At 34.9% G+C, this 18,303-nt stretch overlaps 1 protein-coding gene across 7 annotated transcripts in view; it reads left to right on the top strand.

The window, feature by feature from the left end:
- GALC (galactosylceramidase) overlaps positions 1-18,303 on the top strand; it is a 61,502-nt gene that overhangs the window by 21,930 nt on the left and 21,269 nt on the right. For 6 of the 7 annotated variants that reach the window (XM_032622584.1, XM_032622585.1, XM_032622587.1 and 3 more), the window contains 6 exons: positions 1,407-1,546; positions 3,439-3,477; positions 7,447-7,577; positions 15,087-15,242; positions 16,185-16,309; positions 17,900-18,027. In XM_032622584.1, coding sequence (XP_032478475.1) covers positions 1,407-1,546; positions 3,439-3,477; positions 7,447-7,577; positions 15,087-15,242; positions 16,185-16,309; positions 17,900-18,027 — 719 coding nt within the window. The remainder of the gene's footprint in view (positions 1-1,406; positions 1,547-3,438; positions 3,478-7,446; positions 7,578-15,086; positions 15,243-16,184; positions 16,310-17,899; positions 18,028-18,303) is intronic. The other variant, XM_032622586.1, reaches the window with a different exon arrangement.

The raw sequence follows: 18,303 nt of genomic DNA, 5'->3' as shown, positions 1-18,303 counted from the left end.
CCAGCCCCCAATTCCTGTCCTCGTGGAGCTTAGATTCTAGTGGCAGGATGGTTTCTTAAATGGGACTGTACTCCTTGCACTGTTCTCCTGTAGCAGTGCACAGACCTATAAAAGATTTCAAACATACACAGTGGTGACATACTTTTATCATTTGAAATGAATTTGATTTTTTTAAACAGGCTTATACATTCAGGCTAAATTACATGAGTTGGGATCCATTTTATAGGACTTAATTTCAAGTTATTTTAAAAATCATTTTCAACCATCCAATTAAAGGGCAAGCATAAGTTTTTCTAAGTTAAAAAAAAATGAGGAGGTCAGTGTGTTCTTTCTAAATGGACTTTTGTAAGAGATTCCAGAAATGTTTTGAGCAGTAAAAAGCATCACTGACTTCAGCACATACTTGCCCATTGTGCTGTTTTCAAGGTCAGTTCTAATTTAAATGCAGAAAATCTGGCATGCTGAACCATGTCCTAACAAAGACTTCACATGGTGGGCCTTCAGAATGTATTTGGCATTTCATTGTTTTAAAACATTCCATTATTTTAATGTCACATTTATTATGTGGATACACTTAGGCATTCTTCTAGAGTTTAGAAAAATAAGCATTTTGGCACTTTGATTTTAATTTTTTTCAATGGTGAACTAGATTGGTAATATATATTAACAGTTAAGGAACTTAATGTTGACCTTATTTTAATATTAATATATTAGTAAGAGAATTAGGATTTAGAATCTTAATTAGTGCTTCTCTACTCTTCTCATATTTTTTTTGAGTTAATAATAACTGGGGTATTGGAAGAATGTGGATTATTTGTTCTATATCGTGTAACAAAGGTATATTTCCCTATTGAGTCAATGGCATTTGTATTGACATAGGACAAACTAGTTTTGTTAAATTAGATTACCTGACTAATTAGTCTTTAAATAGCTTCAGGTTGTAAGAAGATGTACTAGTGAATAAGGAATTTGTATTGTACTTAGCTCACAGAAATAGTTAAGCATAAGCCTTTCAAAACTCTTTGATTTGACCTTAGAGGACAAAAATTGAACATTGTATATCTTTTTAGCAGGAGGTGTGGAAGTTAAATTAAATTGTAGGTTACATTTCTTTATATTGGTAAGTATCATTGAGAGAGGTGTTTGTTTTTGTTTATTTTTATTTGTTTTTCTTGAAAGAGCATTTGGAATTATGGAACCTGACTCTCGGGGTCAATAGGAATTACTGTGTTCATAAACTGGAAGGGATTTTGAGAATTTGTGCATGATGTGTAATCTTTCCTTTAGTCAGATCTTTATTGGCTCTTTGCTTAGCCTGTGTTTGTTCTTTTTGATTTATTTTGCTTTGTTTTTAATAGTGCCAGCACTCCTATACCTACTCCAACTTTGCCTCTTCCTCTCTGCAGGGCTGCCATGGTCGTTCCCTGGATGGCTGGGGAAAGGTTTCAACTGGCCTTATGTAAATCTTCAGCTGACTGCCTACTATGTCGTGAGTTGGATTGTGGGCGCCAAGCATTATCATGATCTGGACATTGATTATATCGGAGTTAGTAATATATTTTTTAGAACATGATTAACCTTTGGACATTTATTTATAATTTTTAAAGTAATTTGTGGCACTTTGTTGACTACTTTGTGTCATGAGACTAATTTGTTCTATTGATGTCTATTAACAAATTAACTACATGTCGCCATTTATTCTTTCTCTCTGCCCATCCAAATTCTTCCCACTTTAGAAAACTATACTTAGTATATGCCTCCTGGAACTATTTCTTTGTTTTTGTTATTGGTACTACCCCAGGTCAAATTCTCCTTCTTCCAAGCTTTCCCTAGTTTCTCTAGTTCTTACAACAGTATTGTGTTTACTATATAGTTTAATGAATGATTAATCTCATTTTGCTCCATGAGTCTTCCGTGGTCCTAAACCAGAGGGTGGCCGACTTCTTCTTAAAGGGCCAGAGAGTAAATATTTTAGGCTTTGTGGATCAAAAGGCAATATTAAGGATATTATGTAGGTAATTATATAATCATTTAAAATGTAACCACTTAAAACTGTTAAAATCCATTTTTAGCTTTCAGGCTGTAAAAAGTACAAATGGTGGGCCAGATTTGGCAAGCTGGCAGAAATCTGCCTACCCTTTTCCTAAACCGTTATTTAACACCTTTTAATGATTTAAAAATGTAAAACGATATCTTGTGTTTCTAGCTGGTCTGTTGGCAGGCTGGAGGGATACGTCACCCTGCACTGTACCCCATAGAGCCTCACACACACTCATAGTGGGTCTCTATACACTTTTGCTTGTTAATATGCTGTCTGTCAAAACTGATGTTAAAAGTTTTCATGCAATTAGCAAGCAGTTATTGAGCTTCTACTGTGTTGAGGCATTGTGACTATTATGTTTTAGGGATACCAAGATTAGTAAGCTCTTGAGGAGTTCAGTGAAAGAGGCAGACACGGGAACAGATAAAACTACAGTAACACAGGACATGATATAGGACATGAGGATGAGCCAAGGGCTCTAGGAAGCCAGAATCAAGAATATACTTGTTTTTGTTATCCTTCCCCAGATTACAACAAAATTGTTTGAGAACTTTCTTAAATGTCAGGGTATGTTTAACCCATAGTGAAACTAAATGTAGGTTTGGGTCAAACAGCATTCTATTATGGTAAAGTCACACTTAGAAATTGTTTCTGGTAAATAATGGGTTATTCACATCTCTTTTAGACTCTTGATAATCACAAGCTATGGTGAGGAAGCTTCTTTGATAAGAACACTTTCCAGTATCACTGGAGGCTGAAAAGAGTACCTGGAGGCTAGGCCCATCTCTCAGCTACAGACTGAAAGTCGTGGAAGTTCTCTTTTAACTCTAAAACCTCCTGCTACATGATTCTGAGCCTGAGAGATTTGTGCATGTTCCATTTATCTGTCTTCATTAAGAGTTTGCTTTTGTTATGTGGCACATCATTGTGATTCTCTGTGTGCACTAAAAAAATTACTCCTGTACATTGTCCTTATTAATACTTGGCTTTGGGGTGTGTGTGTAGGGATCTTATAAGAATTATTACAACAATCCCGTGTCTGTTAGGTCTCCAGTGCCTGCTATAGTCCTCGGCATACATTGCCTTGTCAATCTTTGTTGAATGATTGAATGGATATTCCATTTTTAGAAATCTCTGGGATTAGGTGACTTTTTGAAAAATACCCACCAAATATTTTAAGGTTTTTAAAAATAACATTTTAATTAAAAATTATGTTGTCTTATAAATATCTATAAATTTAATAACAGGACATTCCCTTAAGTAAGAAAAATGGATTTTCAGATGATAAGAAAGATGATGAGAGATAATATTAATGGAGAAAGGTTAATATTAATGATAATATTTGCTTTCTGACACAAAAACTTTCAGTTCTGACATTTTGACTTTCTGTTTTGCAGATTTGGAATGAGAGGGCATTTGACATCAATTATATTAAGGTCTGTACAACTTTAAAGTCTTTTTATCTTTAAGTTATTAGTGAAAAATTCTTTTATGGTTTCACGGAAATTAGTAGTAGGAACACCATATTTTTTATAGCACAGTTATTTATTTTGCTAGTTATAACATAAAATCCAAGCAAAATGTTAATAATATTTATATTCCTGATTAAGGCATATGTAATTCCCTCTATGCACCAAATTGCCTTTGTCTGTAGAGTTGTGTTGAGTTTTCCTACTTAAATATTCATTATTTGTGGAATTATGATAATCGTTATAAAAACAATTGTATCATTTTAGATTTTTAGGACTTCAAGAAATGTAGATTTTTCTTTCACCGTCATATATCAAAATTTATAGTATATAATCTCATTCTTGTTTTCTGTGGAATGCCTATTGGAGTGTGTTAGATGTTTCTATTTGTGATTAGCAAATAGGTAGCAACTAACATTTGCAACGTGTGTTACTTTTTGAGCCACTTTCCCTAAATATTTATTTCTATTTAATTCTTACTACCTCCTTTATGAGGTAACTACTATTATTTCTATTTTTCAGAAAAGGAAAATCTGAGAATAATAATCCCTTCTGTCATTGGAAAACAAATGGCAGTTTAACTTTTCAGGTGGAGATATTCTTTAGTTTATCCTTATATTTGTCTTGTTTTATGTGTCTTTTCTCCAAGAAATATAATTTTGTGGTTATATTTTCTTTCAGTTTAAAATTTTTTTTTCTTTAAATTGAGTGTCTTATGTTTTTAAGCAGGTAATATCCACTAAATTTCTTTCATTTGTTTATTCATTCAGTCTGCCAGGAAGCATTTACTCAACACCTAGTTTGTCAGGCATTGTGTACATGCTTGGAATACAAGGATAAAAAGTACTGTTTCTGCTCCAAAAGAGTTAACATCTGGGGACTGTAGAGTCCCATATGAACAACTAAGATATCAGCTATAATTTCTTTGGCACAATAATGCACAGGGTTGTCAGAAGGTACAGAGAGGGGGTGACACCTCTGCATGAGGATTTGGGAAGTCTGTTGGGAAGTCTGTTGGAAGACTAGTTGGAATCTTCAAGGTGGGATGGATAGGAACTCCCCAAGTTGCTAAGGCAGGACCATACCTTTGAGAAGTGAAGACTGGGAGGTAAAGGGATTTGGGGGAAGAGCAAGTGGAGAAAGATGGATTAGACAAGTGGGGGCACTGAGCCATCAGTAGGCCATTATGTTCACTGCAGTAACAGCACAATTTAATCACTAGTTGTGGGGAGGAGAAGGTATAGATTTAGAGGACTGAATGCAGCCAGAGCCAGGTAACTCAAAGTTAACTCCATGCTGTAGGCATTACCAGTGAAGTGGTGAGTGTGGTGGTGTGAAGGTGGGACAATGGAACTAGTGTAAGATTGAAGCACAAGAGTTGTTCATGGAAAGTTATGACTGCTGTGAGTGCAGGTAGGTCTGATGAGAGCAGCAGGGGGACAGAGCAGAAGCCAAGTTAGTGGCTGTGTCCTGTGTAACCCTATAGTCAGGTGGACCATGTTGCCGCAGTCATGGACTTTCATCTTCCCAAATTTGACATTTCATAGTTTTTTTTTCTCCTTGGGATTATACATGTCTCTTTAATTGTGTTCATTTCATTTGATGGAAGAATTAGAATTTAGTTCCCTTTTTCTTTTAAACTAATGGTCTGCAACTAAGGTGGTTATTTTATTTTATTTATTTATTTTTTTACTATTAAGAGTCTGTTGCTGGTTCCATTGCATTCTAATTCAGCTTACCTGATTTGAAAGACTGTAATTCCTGTTCTAAGACTCATCATCAGCGTTTCAAACAGTTCAGACTTCATTTCCTTCCCTGAAACTTTAGTTTACCTGCAGTAACATGTCTCAGGAAATAACTTTTAGTTTGCATTTGCCATTTTTGTAGCAAGATTTTATTGGAATCTGCGTCCTGTTTGTTAAAATGCCTATTGAAAGGGTTCAATAATGGCAGATGAATGTAGGTGTTCAGGTTCGATAAGCTTAATGAATATATATTCCGTATAGTATAATAAGATGGCCCCTGGAAATAATGAGGATTTGTTTTTAAGAGTAGAAATAAACACAGTACAAACAAGCAATTTATGTAAAGGTGGCAAGGCTATTATTTCTTTTATTTTTGCTATTTACATTGTATTTATGGTTTACTCTGGTTTTCAGTGATGTTTTAAAATTGTGTCTGGAAAATCCCGTCTAGGATCTGAGGGTGGTGGACGGAAATGGATGTGTGAGTCTCTGGACTCTCATTCAGTCCAATCAGAACAGTTTCCTTTTCATTTCTCTTATAGGTAGGGTTTCTATCTAGGCTTTTTAGGGGGCAGAAAGGGATGGGTTCCACAGCAAGAACATTTGGAATACATTAGATAAAACTTTGCTCAAAGAATGCTGCTATTCATACTGATTTTGGCAATCTATTATAAAACATAGATTATAGGCTTGTATAGTTTGGAGTATTATTTGAATATATACTTAAAAGTAAGCAATCTTAGAGGTGATGGTCTAGGAATAGCACTAGAAAAACTAGATATAATATTGCGATAAATGCAAATGTGACTAAGTTGTTCTCCTTCCTCTCTGTAGGGATAAGAAAGAATTTCAGGGTGATGAAACTCAAGATTGGTCTCCTAATAGAGAGCTTGGGAATCTCAATCCTACTGAATCTTGAGAGTTGGTCTTTATTTACTATTAAGGATCTGTTCAGATTTCTTCCAGAGTGGAATTGATTTATTATTTGCCTCCTAAAAGAGCACATTAATTGGAAATTTCTTTAGTTCAGAAAAGTTAGAGAGTGAAAAGAGAGCTTGTGAAAATCTTTGTTCTTTCTTATCTTAATTAATTCAACCAATGTTTATTGAGCACCTGCTACTATGAACCTGACAGTTCAGAGTGCTTGGGGGTATAGCGGTGGGTTTATTCACACCCATTCATCAAGAACTACTTCTGTTTTGAAACTAACACGGTATTGTGAAGCAATTATACTCCAATAAAGATCTATTTAAAAACAAAACAAAACTACTTCTGTTTTGAAATCTGAACCTCCTTCTCCTAGGTGAAATAATGACTTCTTTTCTCTTGTCTTGTTTTATATTTTGGCAATCCATACATTTCAGTATATACTACTCTCTGATTTTCTAGGACATTCTGTTAGTTTTAGTGTCCTGGTGAGTGTGTTTGCCACCTAAGGGTGAGAACCCCATCTTGTGCTTTTTTTAGAGTCCTCATGGGTCCCAGATACAGAACTAAATACCAGAGTAGGCACTCTGTGCTTTGTTCATTTATTTCCTGTTACAGTTAGCTTGTTACTTTTAATCTGGTGGGTGGATAGTCCTACAGGCAGATTTTATTGCCTGCCCTGTGTATACCTATTAAAGACTTGAGGGTAACAGCAGAATATTTCTTATTTCTACTTCTAGTATGGTACAAAATACTAAGAACTGTAATCTTTTCAGTAATGGCAGAATATTTAAAGACATTGGAAAATACTCAAAATAAACTAAGTTAAAGCATTTTATTTACCAAATAGTGTATTTAATTTGATCCCAATTTATTGTGTCTGTATAAGAGAATTCATGAAAAAATGCATACCAGGGTAATAGTGGGTTTTTTATGGGTAGTACTGCTCTGATTTTTAAAAAAAAATTTTCACCCTTGCACCCAAATTTTCTATGGCTAAACATAATTTTAAATTCAGAGGGAAAATCCCTCTAAAACATTTTTACCTCTTGTTTTTTTTTTTTCTCCTTACATTCCCATGAAGTGGGTTATCTTAGTGATAATGCTTTTTCCCCCCCACACGGGGCACATTTCTATTGAGAAATAATATTGACACTATCATCCAGGTTGCTGAGTTTGAAGACATTTTAGCTTTCTTCAGTGTAATTCAGCCGCTGAAAACTCATTTTTAACCTTTCCTGTGTTCTGCTTCTCTCTCTGAAAGGTGTTAAGAAGAATGCTGAACTATCAAGGTCTCCAGCAAGTGAAAATCATAGCGAGTGATAATCTCTGGGAGCCCATTTCTGCTTCTATGCTGCTTGACTCTGAGCTCTTGAGGGTGATTGATGTCATAGGGTAAGGAATGTTTTACTTTGAAAACTAAGTTTCTGACTGCTTGCTGTGGATATTGACTGTGCCTTTGTTTTTGCCTGCTTCTCCCCATTTGATTATATTTTCAGAAGGTAGCTTTCTTGTATTTATTTAACCAAAGCATGTATAAATGATATTTCATTCCTTTTTTCTTTGAAATGTATATACTTTGGGAATCTTTCTATGACAATGGAATAATGTACTGGTAACTTAAAATATTGTTTTAATGTTTGGAGTAATAAAACATGGCTTTGTTTAGATTAAGGGGCAGAGTAGTGTTTACATTTTAGAAATTATAAAGGCAGTGTTGTGAAATTAGTTCCTAACCCTCAGACTTCCTGTGCTTGGGCGTTCATGAACACTTAGGTAAATGGTATGGTATGATCACTGACCGTGACTTTTGTTACATATCCTAAGCAGTATGGCTTTGACCCTGCTCCTTAGTCCAGTTCTGCCTTTCAGCCTTTGGGGCCTTGACCTCACTGGGTTCCAGCAGTATTTTTTTCTTTTAAGTGTATTTGAATTTTGTCTATCATGATAATGTATATAAACATTTGAAAAATAGAATACATATATATGTGGAGTTTGTTCTTTATTCAGTGTGAAGGCTCTGCTTGAACTATGTGTGCTTTTTTTTTAATGAAGAATTTTCAATGTGCACAAAAATAGGCAGAATAATATGGTGGATATTCATGTTCCCATCATTCAGCCTCCATAACTATGAACCCATGAACAATTCTCCATTCACATGCCTATCCATTCCTCTTTTCTTCCTCCTCACATTATTTTGAAGCAAATCCCAGACATTATATTATTTCTTCCATAAAAATTTTACCATTTATCTCTCAAGATAAAAACTCTTTCATTTCACCATAAATAATACTATTATCACAAGAAACTATGTGATAGTTTCTTGATATTATCAAATATCTGTTATTGTTATTTTATAGTTTTATTTGATTGAATCTGGATCCAATTTAGATTCATATATTATGATTACTTGATACCTAAGTCTCTTCTAATTTTTTGGTTCTTACTCCATCTCTTTTTTTTTCCTTTCATTTGTTGAAGAAACTGGATTGTTTGTCCTGTAAAGCTTCTCACAGTCTGGATTTTACTGATTTCATCTTTGTAGTTAAGTTTAAAATGCTCATCTATCCTGTTTCTTGTTAGAAATTGATAGAGGCGTGATTAGATTAGATTTAGGCTTATTTATTTATTTATTTTTTGGCAAGAAAAGTAAAATGTATTTTAATATTTTATATATTGACATTAGAATGTAATTTTTGCCTTTATTGTTAAAACTTGCATAAATAGGTCAAATCTTGAGGGAAAAAAGTTGTGTTGATCTTGAATATATTTGGCTAGGAAAAAATAAATGAAAATTTGGGTTTCACTGTATCTTCATGAAGAAGTTGGATGTTTAGTTCATTTTATCTTTATTGATGTTGGTATCTTATGCAATGAATTCTCCTTTGAGCGCTGCTTTAGGTCTATCTCATGGAGTCTGTTTTTTTAATCATTATTTTCTAATTTACTGCATTATGGTCATTTAATGCTGAATGTATTATTTGATTTTTTTCATAAAATTTCCCAAGGTCTTCTTTTTATCTTATTAGGGTATATTTTCTATCAGGATACGAGAACTGAGTGTATATTATCCACCTTACTGATTGCATTGTTTCACTATTCTGTATTCTAATTATTCTGTTCACTTAAACTATCCAAGGTTACTAAGAGTGTTAGTTTCCTCTTATTAGTGAGTTTCTATTTTTCCTTTCAATCTCATGAAATTTCTGCTGTTAGAAAGTTGTTGCTGTGTTATTTGGTACATACGTATTCGTAATGTTTTATCTTTATTATGGTTTGTAACTTATTATTAGAAAAAGTCATTCTTTGTCTCATATTATGCCTCTTGGTTGAATTTCGCTTTGCATGTAACTAAGAGAGAACTCTGCCTTTTTTTTTTCATTTGTATTTGCCTGATAGAATCTTTGCCCATACTTTTATTCTTTACCTTTCAAGGTAATTTTGTTTTAGGTGTGATGCTGCATATAGCATAGGTTCAGATTTTGTTCTGAAAATCTCCATATTTTAGTGAGTTTAACTCATTTATATTTATTGATTTACCTGAAGGTTTTGTTTTCTTTTCTACTGTGTTTGTCATTTAATGATTTGTACCATATATATATATTTATATATATAATACACCCCCACACACATTCTTTTGCTACGTGATTTGTTTTCTTTGCTCTTTTTAAATGAAGTGTCTTTTTTGTTATTTAACAAGTTTTGATTCTATTGATTACATTTATGCTGATACCTTTATACCAGTAGCTCTCAACTGGGGATAATTTTGCCTCCTACAGAACATTTGGCAATAACTGAAAATATTTTTTTTTTTTTTTTTTTTTGCGGTACGCGGGCCCCTCACTGCTGTGACCCCTCCCGCTGCGGAGCACAGGCTCTGGACGTGCAGACTCAGCGGCCATGGCTCACGGGCCCAGCCGCTCCGCGGCATGGGGGATCCTCCCGGACCGGGGCATGAACCCGCGTCCCCTGCCTCGGCAGGCGGACTCTCAACCACTGCGCCACCAGGGAAGCCCTGAAAATATTTTTGACTGTCACTGGCGTAGGTGCTACTGGCATCTGATGGGTGGGGGCCAGGGTTGCTTCTCAGCATCCTCCAGTGCACAGGATAACTCCCCCACAACAAAGAATTATCCAGCCAAAATATCAGTAGTGCTGAAGTTGAGATCTGCTCTATATTAATAATCTTGGTTCTCTCTCTATTTAGACATTGTCTATTCGTTTACTATAATTAATATTAAAATTATTTTACAACCATTTCTTCCTCCCCCTCTCTCCGACGATGGAATTTTAATTACCAGAGTTTCTTAATCTTTGTGCTCTTACATGAGCATAAGCTTGTATGATCTTGATTTGTCAGCTTCAAGTTGTAATCTTTTACTCCCAGCTAACTGGCAAACTTAGTTTACATTTCACTTTCTTTCCTCCTTTTATTTTGTGTCAACTATATTAGTTATACATTATTAGAAAATGTAATGTTTATATACTATTTAATTACCCTTTCTTTTAGTCAAACTCTACTGTTAAGCATATTCAGTGCTCACCTGTAAGTCTTTTGCTGAAGTATCTCCTTTAGTCTCTTGAGTGTCAGAAGCTTAATATCTGCTATATTTCTCAGAAAGTGCTAATGGAAACATATTTCTTGAACTTTTACATGTTTATTACTATATATCTGTGGCCTTTAGACTCAAAGGACAGTTTGGCTGGGTGTAAAATCCTTGACTCATATTTTCTTAATTCTTGAGTATCATAAAACTTGCTCTGTTGGTTACTTACATAAAATGTTGCTGTTGAGAATTCTGATGCCAGACTTATTTTTTCTTATAAATGACTTGGCATAATTCTGGTATGTCCAAAGAATATTTCTCCTTAACTTTAGAGTCTAGTACTTTTATACTGTTTACCATTTCCCAGTAAGTAGTGTGCACCCTTTGAATATCTATATTTCAGTATTTTCTTTTTTCAGTAAGTTTTACTTAAATCTTAATTTAAATAATCATCCTGCTCCATTACTTTCTTTGTAGAAAGCCCAGTTACACATATTGGATCTCCTTTGCATATTGTCTTTATTCTATATGTCTCTCAAGTTTTTTTTATCTCTTTATTTATTAGACAGTGTCTAATCTGTGTTCCTTCTACTTTAGTCTTCATTTCTAAAATGCTTTTTCTTTTTAAAGTAATTATTCTGTAATTCTCTCTTTAGTTTTATATATCTCTGTTGTCTAATAATTTCATTTCCTTACAAATTATTAAGTATAACATACAAACACACACACATACATACATATAGAAGATCATAAGAGTATATAGCTTAATGAATTATCGTAAAGTGAACATACCTATACAATTACCACCTAGGTCAAGAAATAGAAAATTATCAGTATCTATGAAGCTCTCCCCTTGGAAATCTTTCTAAGCAGTAGCCTCTCATTTTGCACCAAAGGCAACTACTAATCTGACCTCTATCACCATAGACTAATTTTTCCTGTTTAAAAACTATTTAAATGGCATCTTAGAGTATCTATTATTTTGGTCAACACTATATTTATAAGATTATGTTGATTTTAATTACTGTTTCGAATTCAGTTGTAGGAATTACTGATTAAGTCATGTTGATTTTAATTACTGTTTCGAATTCAGTTGTAGGAATATAACACAATTTATCCATCTAGTCTTTGTTAAAGGTCATTTGGATTGTTTCCAAGTTTTGGCTATTGTGGTACAATGGAATTTTGTTCAGGAGATGTTTATTCTGTGGCTCCCACCTCCATAGAAAGAGTATGCCTCCCTGCCCCATTCATGTTGTGCTTGACCTGCGCTATGTTTGCAGATTTTTGTTTTGCAGTTACAGTACTTTCTGGGGTCTTCTTCCTCTGGGCCCCATTCTCCCTACTGTCTAAATGTTGTCTCTCTCATCCTAAGTGTTCCTGTCTTATTCAATTTGGATTCTAATTTAAGCAGCTTATTCTTATGGTGAGACTCTACCATTGCAGAAAGGATTGTTTGCTACCTATTTCTGAAATAGTTAAGGGTTTAAGCTTGTATTGCCCAATATGGTAACCACTAGCCACATGTGTTTATGGAGCACTTGAAATATGGCTAGTCTGAATTTAGGTATGTTATAAGTGTAAAGTATGCACTGGATTTTAGAGATGTAATATAAAAAAGTAAGTTATTAATAATTTTTATATTGATTTTATGTTGAATGATAATATTTTGGATATATTGGGTTAAACAGTATATAATTAAAATTTCTCTTCTGCTTTTTTAAAAGTGTAGCTACTGGAAGATGTAAAGTTATCTGTACACTTCACATTGTATTTCTATTGGACAAATCTGGTTTAAACTGTCACAGTATTGTGTTTGATCTCTTAGTGAATTTACTGTTTTTGGCACTTGGGCCCAATTTAAGCCTGTAAAGACATTTTCACTTTAGCCAGTTGTTCTCAATTCTTCCATTCAGGATAGAGTCTGCTGCTGGGGGGCGGTGAGTACCTATTAGTCCCCTTTCACTTCCACTGTTTCCATATTCTGTCTGTTGATCCTGGCCAGTCCTGATGCTGCAAGGCTCCTGGGGATTCCCTGTCACCTAGATTTGACGTGGATATTGTCTGTGGGTTTTTACTTTCTGTCATCAGGTGGGTCTGTTTGGTTTCAGGAGGAGTACTGGAGGAGTTTCAGAAAGTGGGCTACCATGATCCACCTCATTCATAAGTTCTATTTTTCTTTCAATACACATATATTTTTCTGTTAGGATAAACCTTGGTTTACTTTCATTGATCTTAATCTTGTCATTTAAAGTTTGAAAAATCATGCCATGAAATGATAGAGATGTTTTTGCCTAATTATATGCATTTAAAAAATTATATTCTTAAAGAACTTATACATTTTGTTGAACTATGGATCTGGACATTGGGAGAGACCTGGATTTTAGTATCAGTTCTGCCCCTCTTTTCTCAGATCATTTGATAAATCAATCAGGTTTAAAATGTAACAGTTTCATTGTTTTCTGATTGAGGGATATAATACCTATTTCTGTAACTTTAAGAGATACTTCTTCAGATTTTAAAAATAGTGCATGCTCATTATAGAAAATTTGGAAAATGTAGAAAGCCATAAAGATAGAATTAGAACTTACTCAAAATCTTAATATCTAGAGATCATTAATAACATAATAGCCTATTATTTTCCAGACTATTTTTTTTATATAAGTATTTTTTACCAGAGACACACCAAATATACATTTGGCTGAGTGATAACTAGATGAGTCTTAAAATTAGTATTTGATTGAGGTGTCAAAACCAAATATCATGACCATAGAATGAAGTTCTGGGATATAGAATAAATCTAAAATGTAAAAGTTTATTAAAATTATATAATTTCAAAGAATAGTAGTCAGATTTTCCAAGTTGGGAATTGTAGTACCAGAACAATAATTTCTTAATCCTGTTAGGTGCTGGCTTGCTCTTGGGGTCTCTGTTGTCTATATTTACAATACTGAATAGATAGATGCCTGTTTTCAACTGAGTTCAGTGACTCAACAAAATCTTGGTGGAATCTCATTTTTTCCCTAATTCTTTATATTCTTTATTATTTACCTATTTCTTCCTTACAAAATCCTGGAATGCCAAATTAATGTTGTGCCTTAATTCGTCTTTACTAGTATAATTAATTCCCAAGTAGGATAATTTTTTCTTAAAAGATTCATGATCTAAATGGAATTAAATAAGTAAAAACTAAAGTAGGTTTTCACAATCATTCTTTTAATGTTATGAATACTACTACACCAAACCACAAAGATTAGAATTATGACATAATCCAATCTCTGTTATTCTTCTTGTATTATTGTTAATTTATTTGTAAATAGTTGTTGGCCTAGAAAGTATACACTCTTGTCCCTAAAGTTATTTGGTTCATATGGTCTCTAATTCTTATACTAACTGTTGGTCTGTTTTCTGTTTTCCATTTGAAATTTCTTAATTGTTTTTATATTCAAGAATCAGTCACTTCCACAATCATCATTATGGCAGTATTTTACTCTTAGAACAATAAATATACATTTATATTTAGGCTGACTCCTCTCAAATGCTAGAACAAGGGAGGGGTTCATTAGTCTGGGGCAGGGTTTCTCAACCTCTGCACTACTGATATTTTTCACTGGATAATTCTTTGTTGTTGGGACCTGTCACGAGTGTTACAGGATGTTTAGCAGTATCTCTGGCCTCTACTCAGTAGATGCCAGTAGCAAATCCTGCCCTGCCCTGCCTTCTCCACCAGGCAAAAAGCATTCAAGTTGAGAACCACACTGCTCTGGGATAAAACTTATAGTTTTCCCAAGATAGTTTATTCTTGTTATTCAAAGAAGAATTCTCTGTGCATTTTTGTTTGTTTTAGTGTTTTTGTTTTTGCCTGGGAATAAACAATAAATGCCTCTCTGTCTAGGAGGAGTGGGAGCAGGGGAGGAGATACTACATTACATAATAGACTCATTAGTCTTATTTTTCATTTCTTTCTTACTCCTTCCTTCCTACTGTCCAAGCTCTCTGTTTCCCCTGGGAAGTCTGAATCCTGTCTCCACCTCATTCATCTTTGGAGTGTTCTAGGCCTCTTCTGCTGCCTCTACCTGTCAACATCCTTCCCTCCATGTTATGGTTTCCAGAAAGAAATTTCTCATCCATTGCTATCTTCCTTCCCATTCTGTGTGTTATAGGTTTATCTCATTCTAAGGGTGTTCTGAGACACAGGGTGGGAAGAGGATGCTTACAGTCTGCCAGCCACCTGGAAGCTGCCCATTATTTTAAAATAGAAATCTTGGAGAAGATGTGTATTTTTATTCACTCAATAAATAGATATAAGTGCCATGTTCTGGCCTTTTTACATTTTCTCCCACCCTTTCTTTTCTAGAGCTCATTACCCTGGGACCCGTACAGTAAAGGATGCTAGGTTGACTGAGAAGAAACTTTGGTCTTCTGAAGATTTTAGCACTTTAAATAGTGATGTGGGTGCAGGCTGCTGGGGTCGCATATTGAATCAGAATTATATCAATGGCTACATGACTGCGTAAGTTATTAGAAACTTTTAAAGGTTTTTATTTGGAAAAGTTTCAAAACACGATAAGTAGAAAAAAGTACAATGGACTTCCATAGTCTCACAACTTAAATGCAATGATTTTAAACATTTGCCTTATTTCCTTCATACCTATATCTATACCTAAGCTGTGTCAACTCAAAAAAGAAAAAGCAAGAAGCTGCAAATAATAGAGCTTATTTGGGGTCTGATATATTGTCTCAGATATGGTTAAGTTATTTCCCTGGCCTGATAATAGCTGTTTGTTCTTATGTTCTTTTATTCCCTTAAAATCACTTACTACTGAGACCTGTTCTGTAAGGGCAAGCATTGTGGCCAGGCTTAGATCACAAAATGGCTTAGGCCTAAAATGGCTTCTCTTACGTCAAGAAAGTTATGTCTGGTTCTCTTCCTCTGGGGAACCCTTACCCTATTTGCCTACACCATCATTTGAACCCTGGCAGTCTGACTCTAAGAGTTCTCATTTGTAAAACTTTGCAACAGCTCAGAGTGAAGTTCATAAAATTATGTCTTGAAACTGGGGCATTTAGAATGCTGACCGTCAAAAGGAAAGCAAGTATGGATAAAGCCTTTATTTGTATTTGACTCACATTTGTGACATGTCTGGTACTGGTAGGTCATGATTCATCTTCTGGTTACACCATTCGTCAGTAAAACTGTACACCTCATATACATTTGTATTTTTTATTATATGATTCACCATTAAAAATATTTAGATGCATCCAATACTTGATTTTTCAAAGTGTGGGTGAACTTTAGGCAACTTATGTTTTCTTGTTTTTGGTGGTAATTTTTTGTCATTTACATATGTTTGTGTAAACTCTGATAAGGTCTTTTTTACTATAGGCTTGTAGATATTTACATTTCTATTACAAGCTGCTTTGGTGTTTCATTTTTATCAAACAAATCTTTTAGCACAATTGCTTGGAATTTGGTGGCTAGTTACTATGAACAGTTGCCATATGGGCGTTGTGGACTGATGACTGCTCAGGAGCCATGGAGCGGGCACTATGTAGTAGAAGCTCCTATCTGGATATCAGGTATGGTTCAGATTCCACCTCTCAATCCCTAACTTACTCTCTAAGAGACAAAGCAGAAAACACTTAGAGGGGATTATATGAACACTGTGTATGTGTGTGTGTGTGTTAGTTTTAAGTGTGTCTCTGTTTCAAGCAAGATTTGTCATAGTGTTTTGTAAGAACCTTTTGGGTAACTAGGCTACTTTCTGTATTCCATTCTCAATTATTCTAAGACCAGGCTTTTTTTTAGTTGATATATTTTTCTCAGAGATTTGTAGTCATGACATTATGTAACCATGACATTATACTAAACTCAGGTTGTTATTTCAAAAATATGGAAATATTAAGTTGGATTTGTATATCCTGGTTGGTTATCCCCTTAAATGCTGAAATAATTGGTCCCACATTATCTACATGAACTAATGTACTTTTCTAATTTTGTCACTGGTTAATTGTGTCACCTCCCAAAATGGACAAGGAATATTGCTCAGTACATTTTCAGGACCAACTTTGGAGGTGCCCAATAAATACATATTGTGGAAATAAACTTGTTTTAAACCATAAAGCTTAGTTTTTGGAATATTTTGTTAACTTTTTAAAAACCATATTCTTTGTAGTTATATTAGCATGGGTTAAATAGAGATCATCAAAAGTTGGGAGGGGATAACTTTATTTTTTACTCTTGGTAAAAAAAGGTTTACTCAGTAGTCTTGAACTGACAGAGTGTGGTTCATTTATTTTCACCAGTCATTCTAAGAATATTCCCATAATTGTACCATTTAACTAGAAGTTGAAACATGAGACTGGTGAATATTCTTCTCCAAAATAGAAGATGGCTGTTAGACTCAATCAGACTTGGGGTGGAGAAGTTTTCCTTCTACCCTTCTAGGTTCTTTGGCTAATCTAATAATTAAATGGATGTAAGACAGATCACCAGGAAAAAAAGCACATTTAATTTTGTACATAAAAATATGAGACTAGTGCTTCCCTGGTGGCACAGTGGTTGAGAGTCCGCCTGCCGATGCAGGGGACACGGGTTTGTGCCCCGGTCTGGGAAGATCCTACATGCCACGGAGCAGCTAGGCCCGTGAGCCATGGCCGCTGAGCCTGCACGTCCAGAGCCTGTGCTCTGCAGTGGGAGAGGCCACAACAGTGAGAGGCCTGCGTACTGCAAAAAAAAAAAAATGAGACTCAAATTTGCAGTCAGGCAGTCGAAGTTTATAATGCCATCCTGAGCTAAGGAATGGGATAGGGACCTGGAGCTTCGAAGGGTAGGAAGACAGTTCATAGGAAGAGAAGAGCAGATGTTTGCCCTGCCATGCAGGTGAATCTTTCAGATACAAAGTTGTCTCTGGTAGTAGCTGTCTTTCTGTGCCAGGTCCCCTATCTAAATTCTTTCAGGCAGTTAAAGGAGAGAGAAAAGTTTTTCTTTTGTCTGCTAGGTCTTGATTGCCATCAGCTCAAAATAATCCACATGCTAAAGTGGCACATTTTGGGGTGGCATGTTCTGTTTTCTTTCAGACTCAAATCAGTAAACAGCTTTTTATTTTTTGACGGAATCCTATTATCACAGTTTTAATCTTATTTGGGTCTTTCTCTGCTTGTCTATAGCTCATACCACTCAGTTTACTCAACCAGGTTGGTATTACCTGAAGACAGTTGGCCATTTAGAAAAAGGAGGAAGCTATGTAGCTCTGACGGATGGCTTAGGTAACCTCACCATCATCGTTGAAACTATGGTAATTCTTTGTTGTTTTTATTGGATTAATTCACTTTGTTAGTATTGGAAAATATAGCCTAAAACACAACTGAACACCTTCTTAAAAAAATAAAAAAACAGGGGAGCTATTCTCCTCTGCATAGGATCCCAGGACTGGGACAGCCAGTCTGTGGCTTGAGCTACTCACTCTCCAGGTTGAGAGCAAACCTTCTCTTCCTTTCAGATCCCTTCCAGGGGTGGAGGACCCAACCTTATGCCTTTTTTGCCATTCTACCCAGTTACGTGGAGATCCTTC

Source organism: Phocoena sinus, chromosome 2, assembly GCF_008692025.1.
Source record: "Phocoena sinus isolate mPhoSin1 chromosome 2, mPhoSin1.pri, whole genome shotgun sequence".
NCBI lineage: Eukaryota > Metazoa > Chordata > Mammalia > Artiodactyla > Phocoenidae > Phocoena > Phocoena sinus.
The sequence above is the reverse complement of the archived record's forward strand: the minus strand, read 5'-3'. Positions and strand labels throughout refer to the sequence as shown.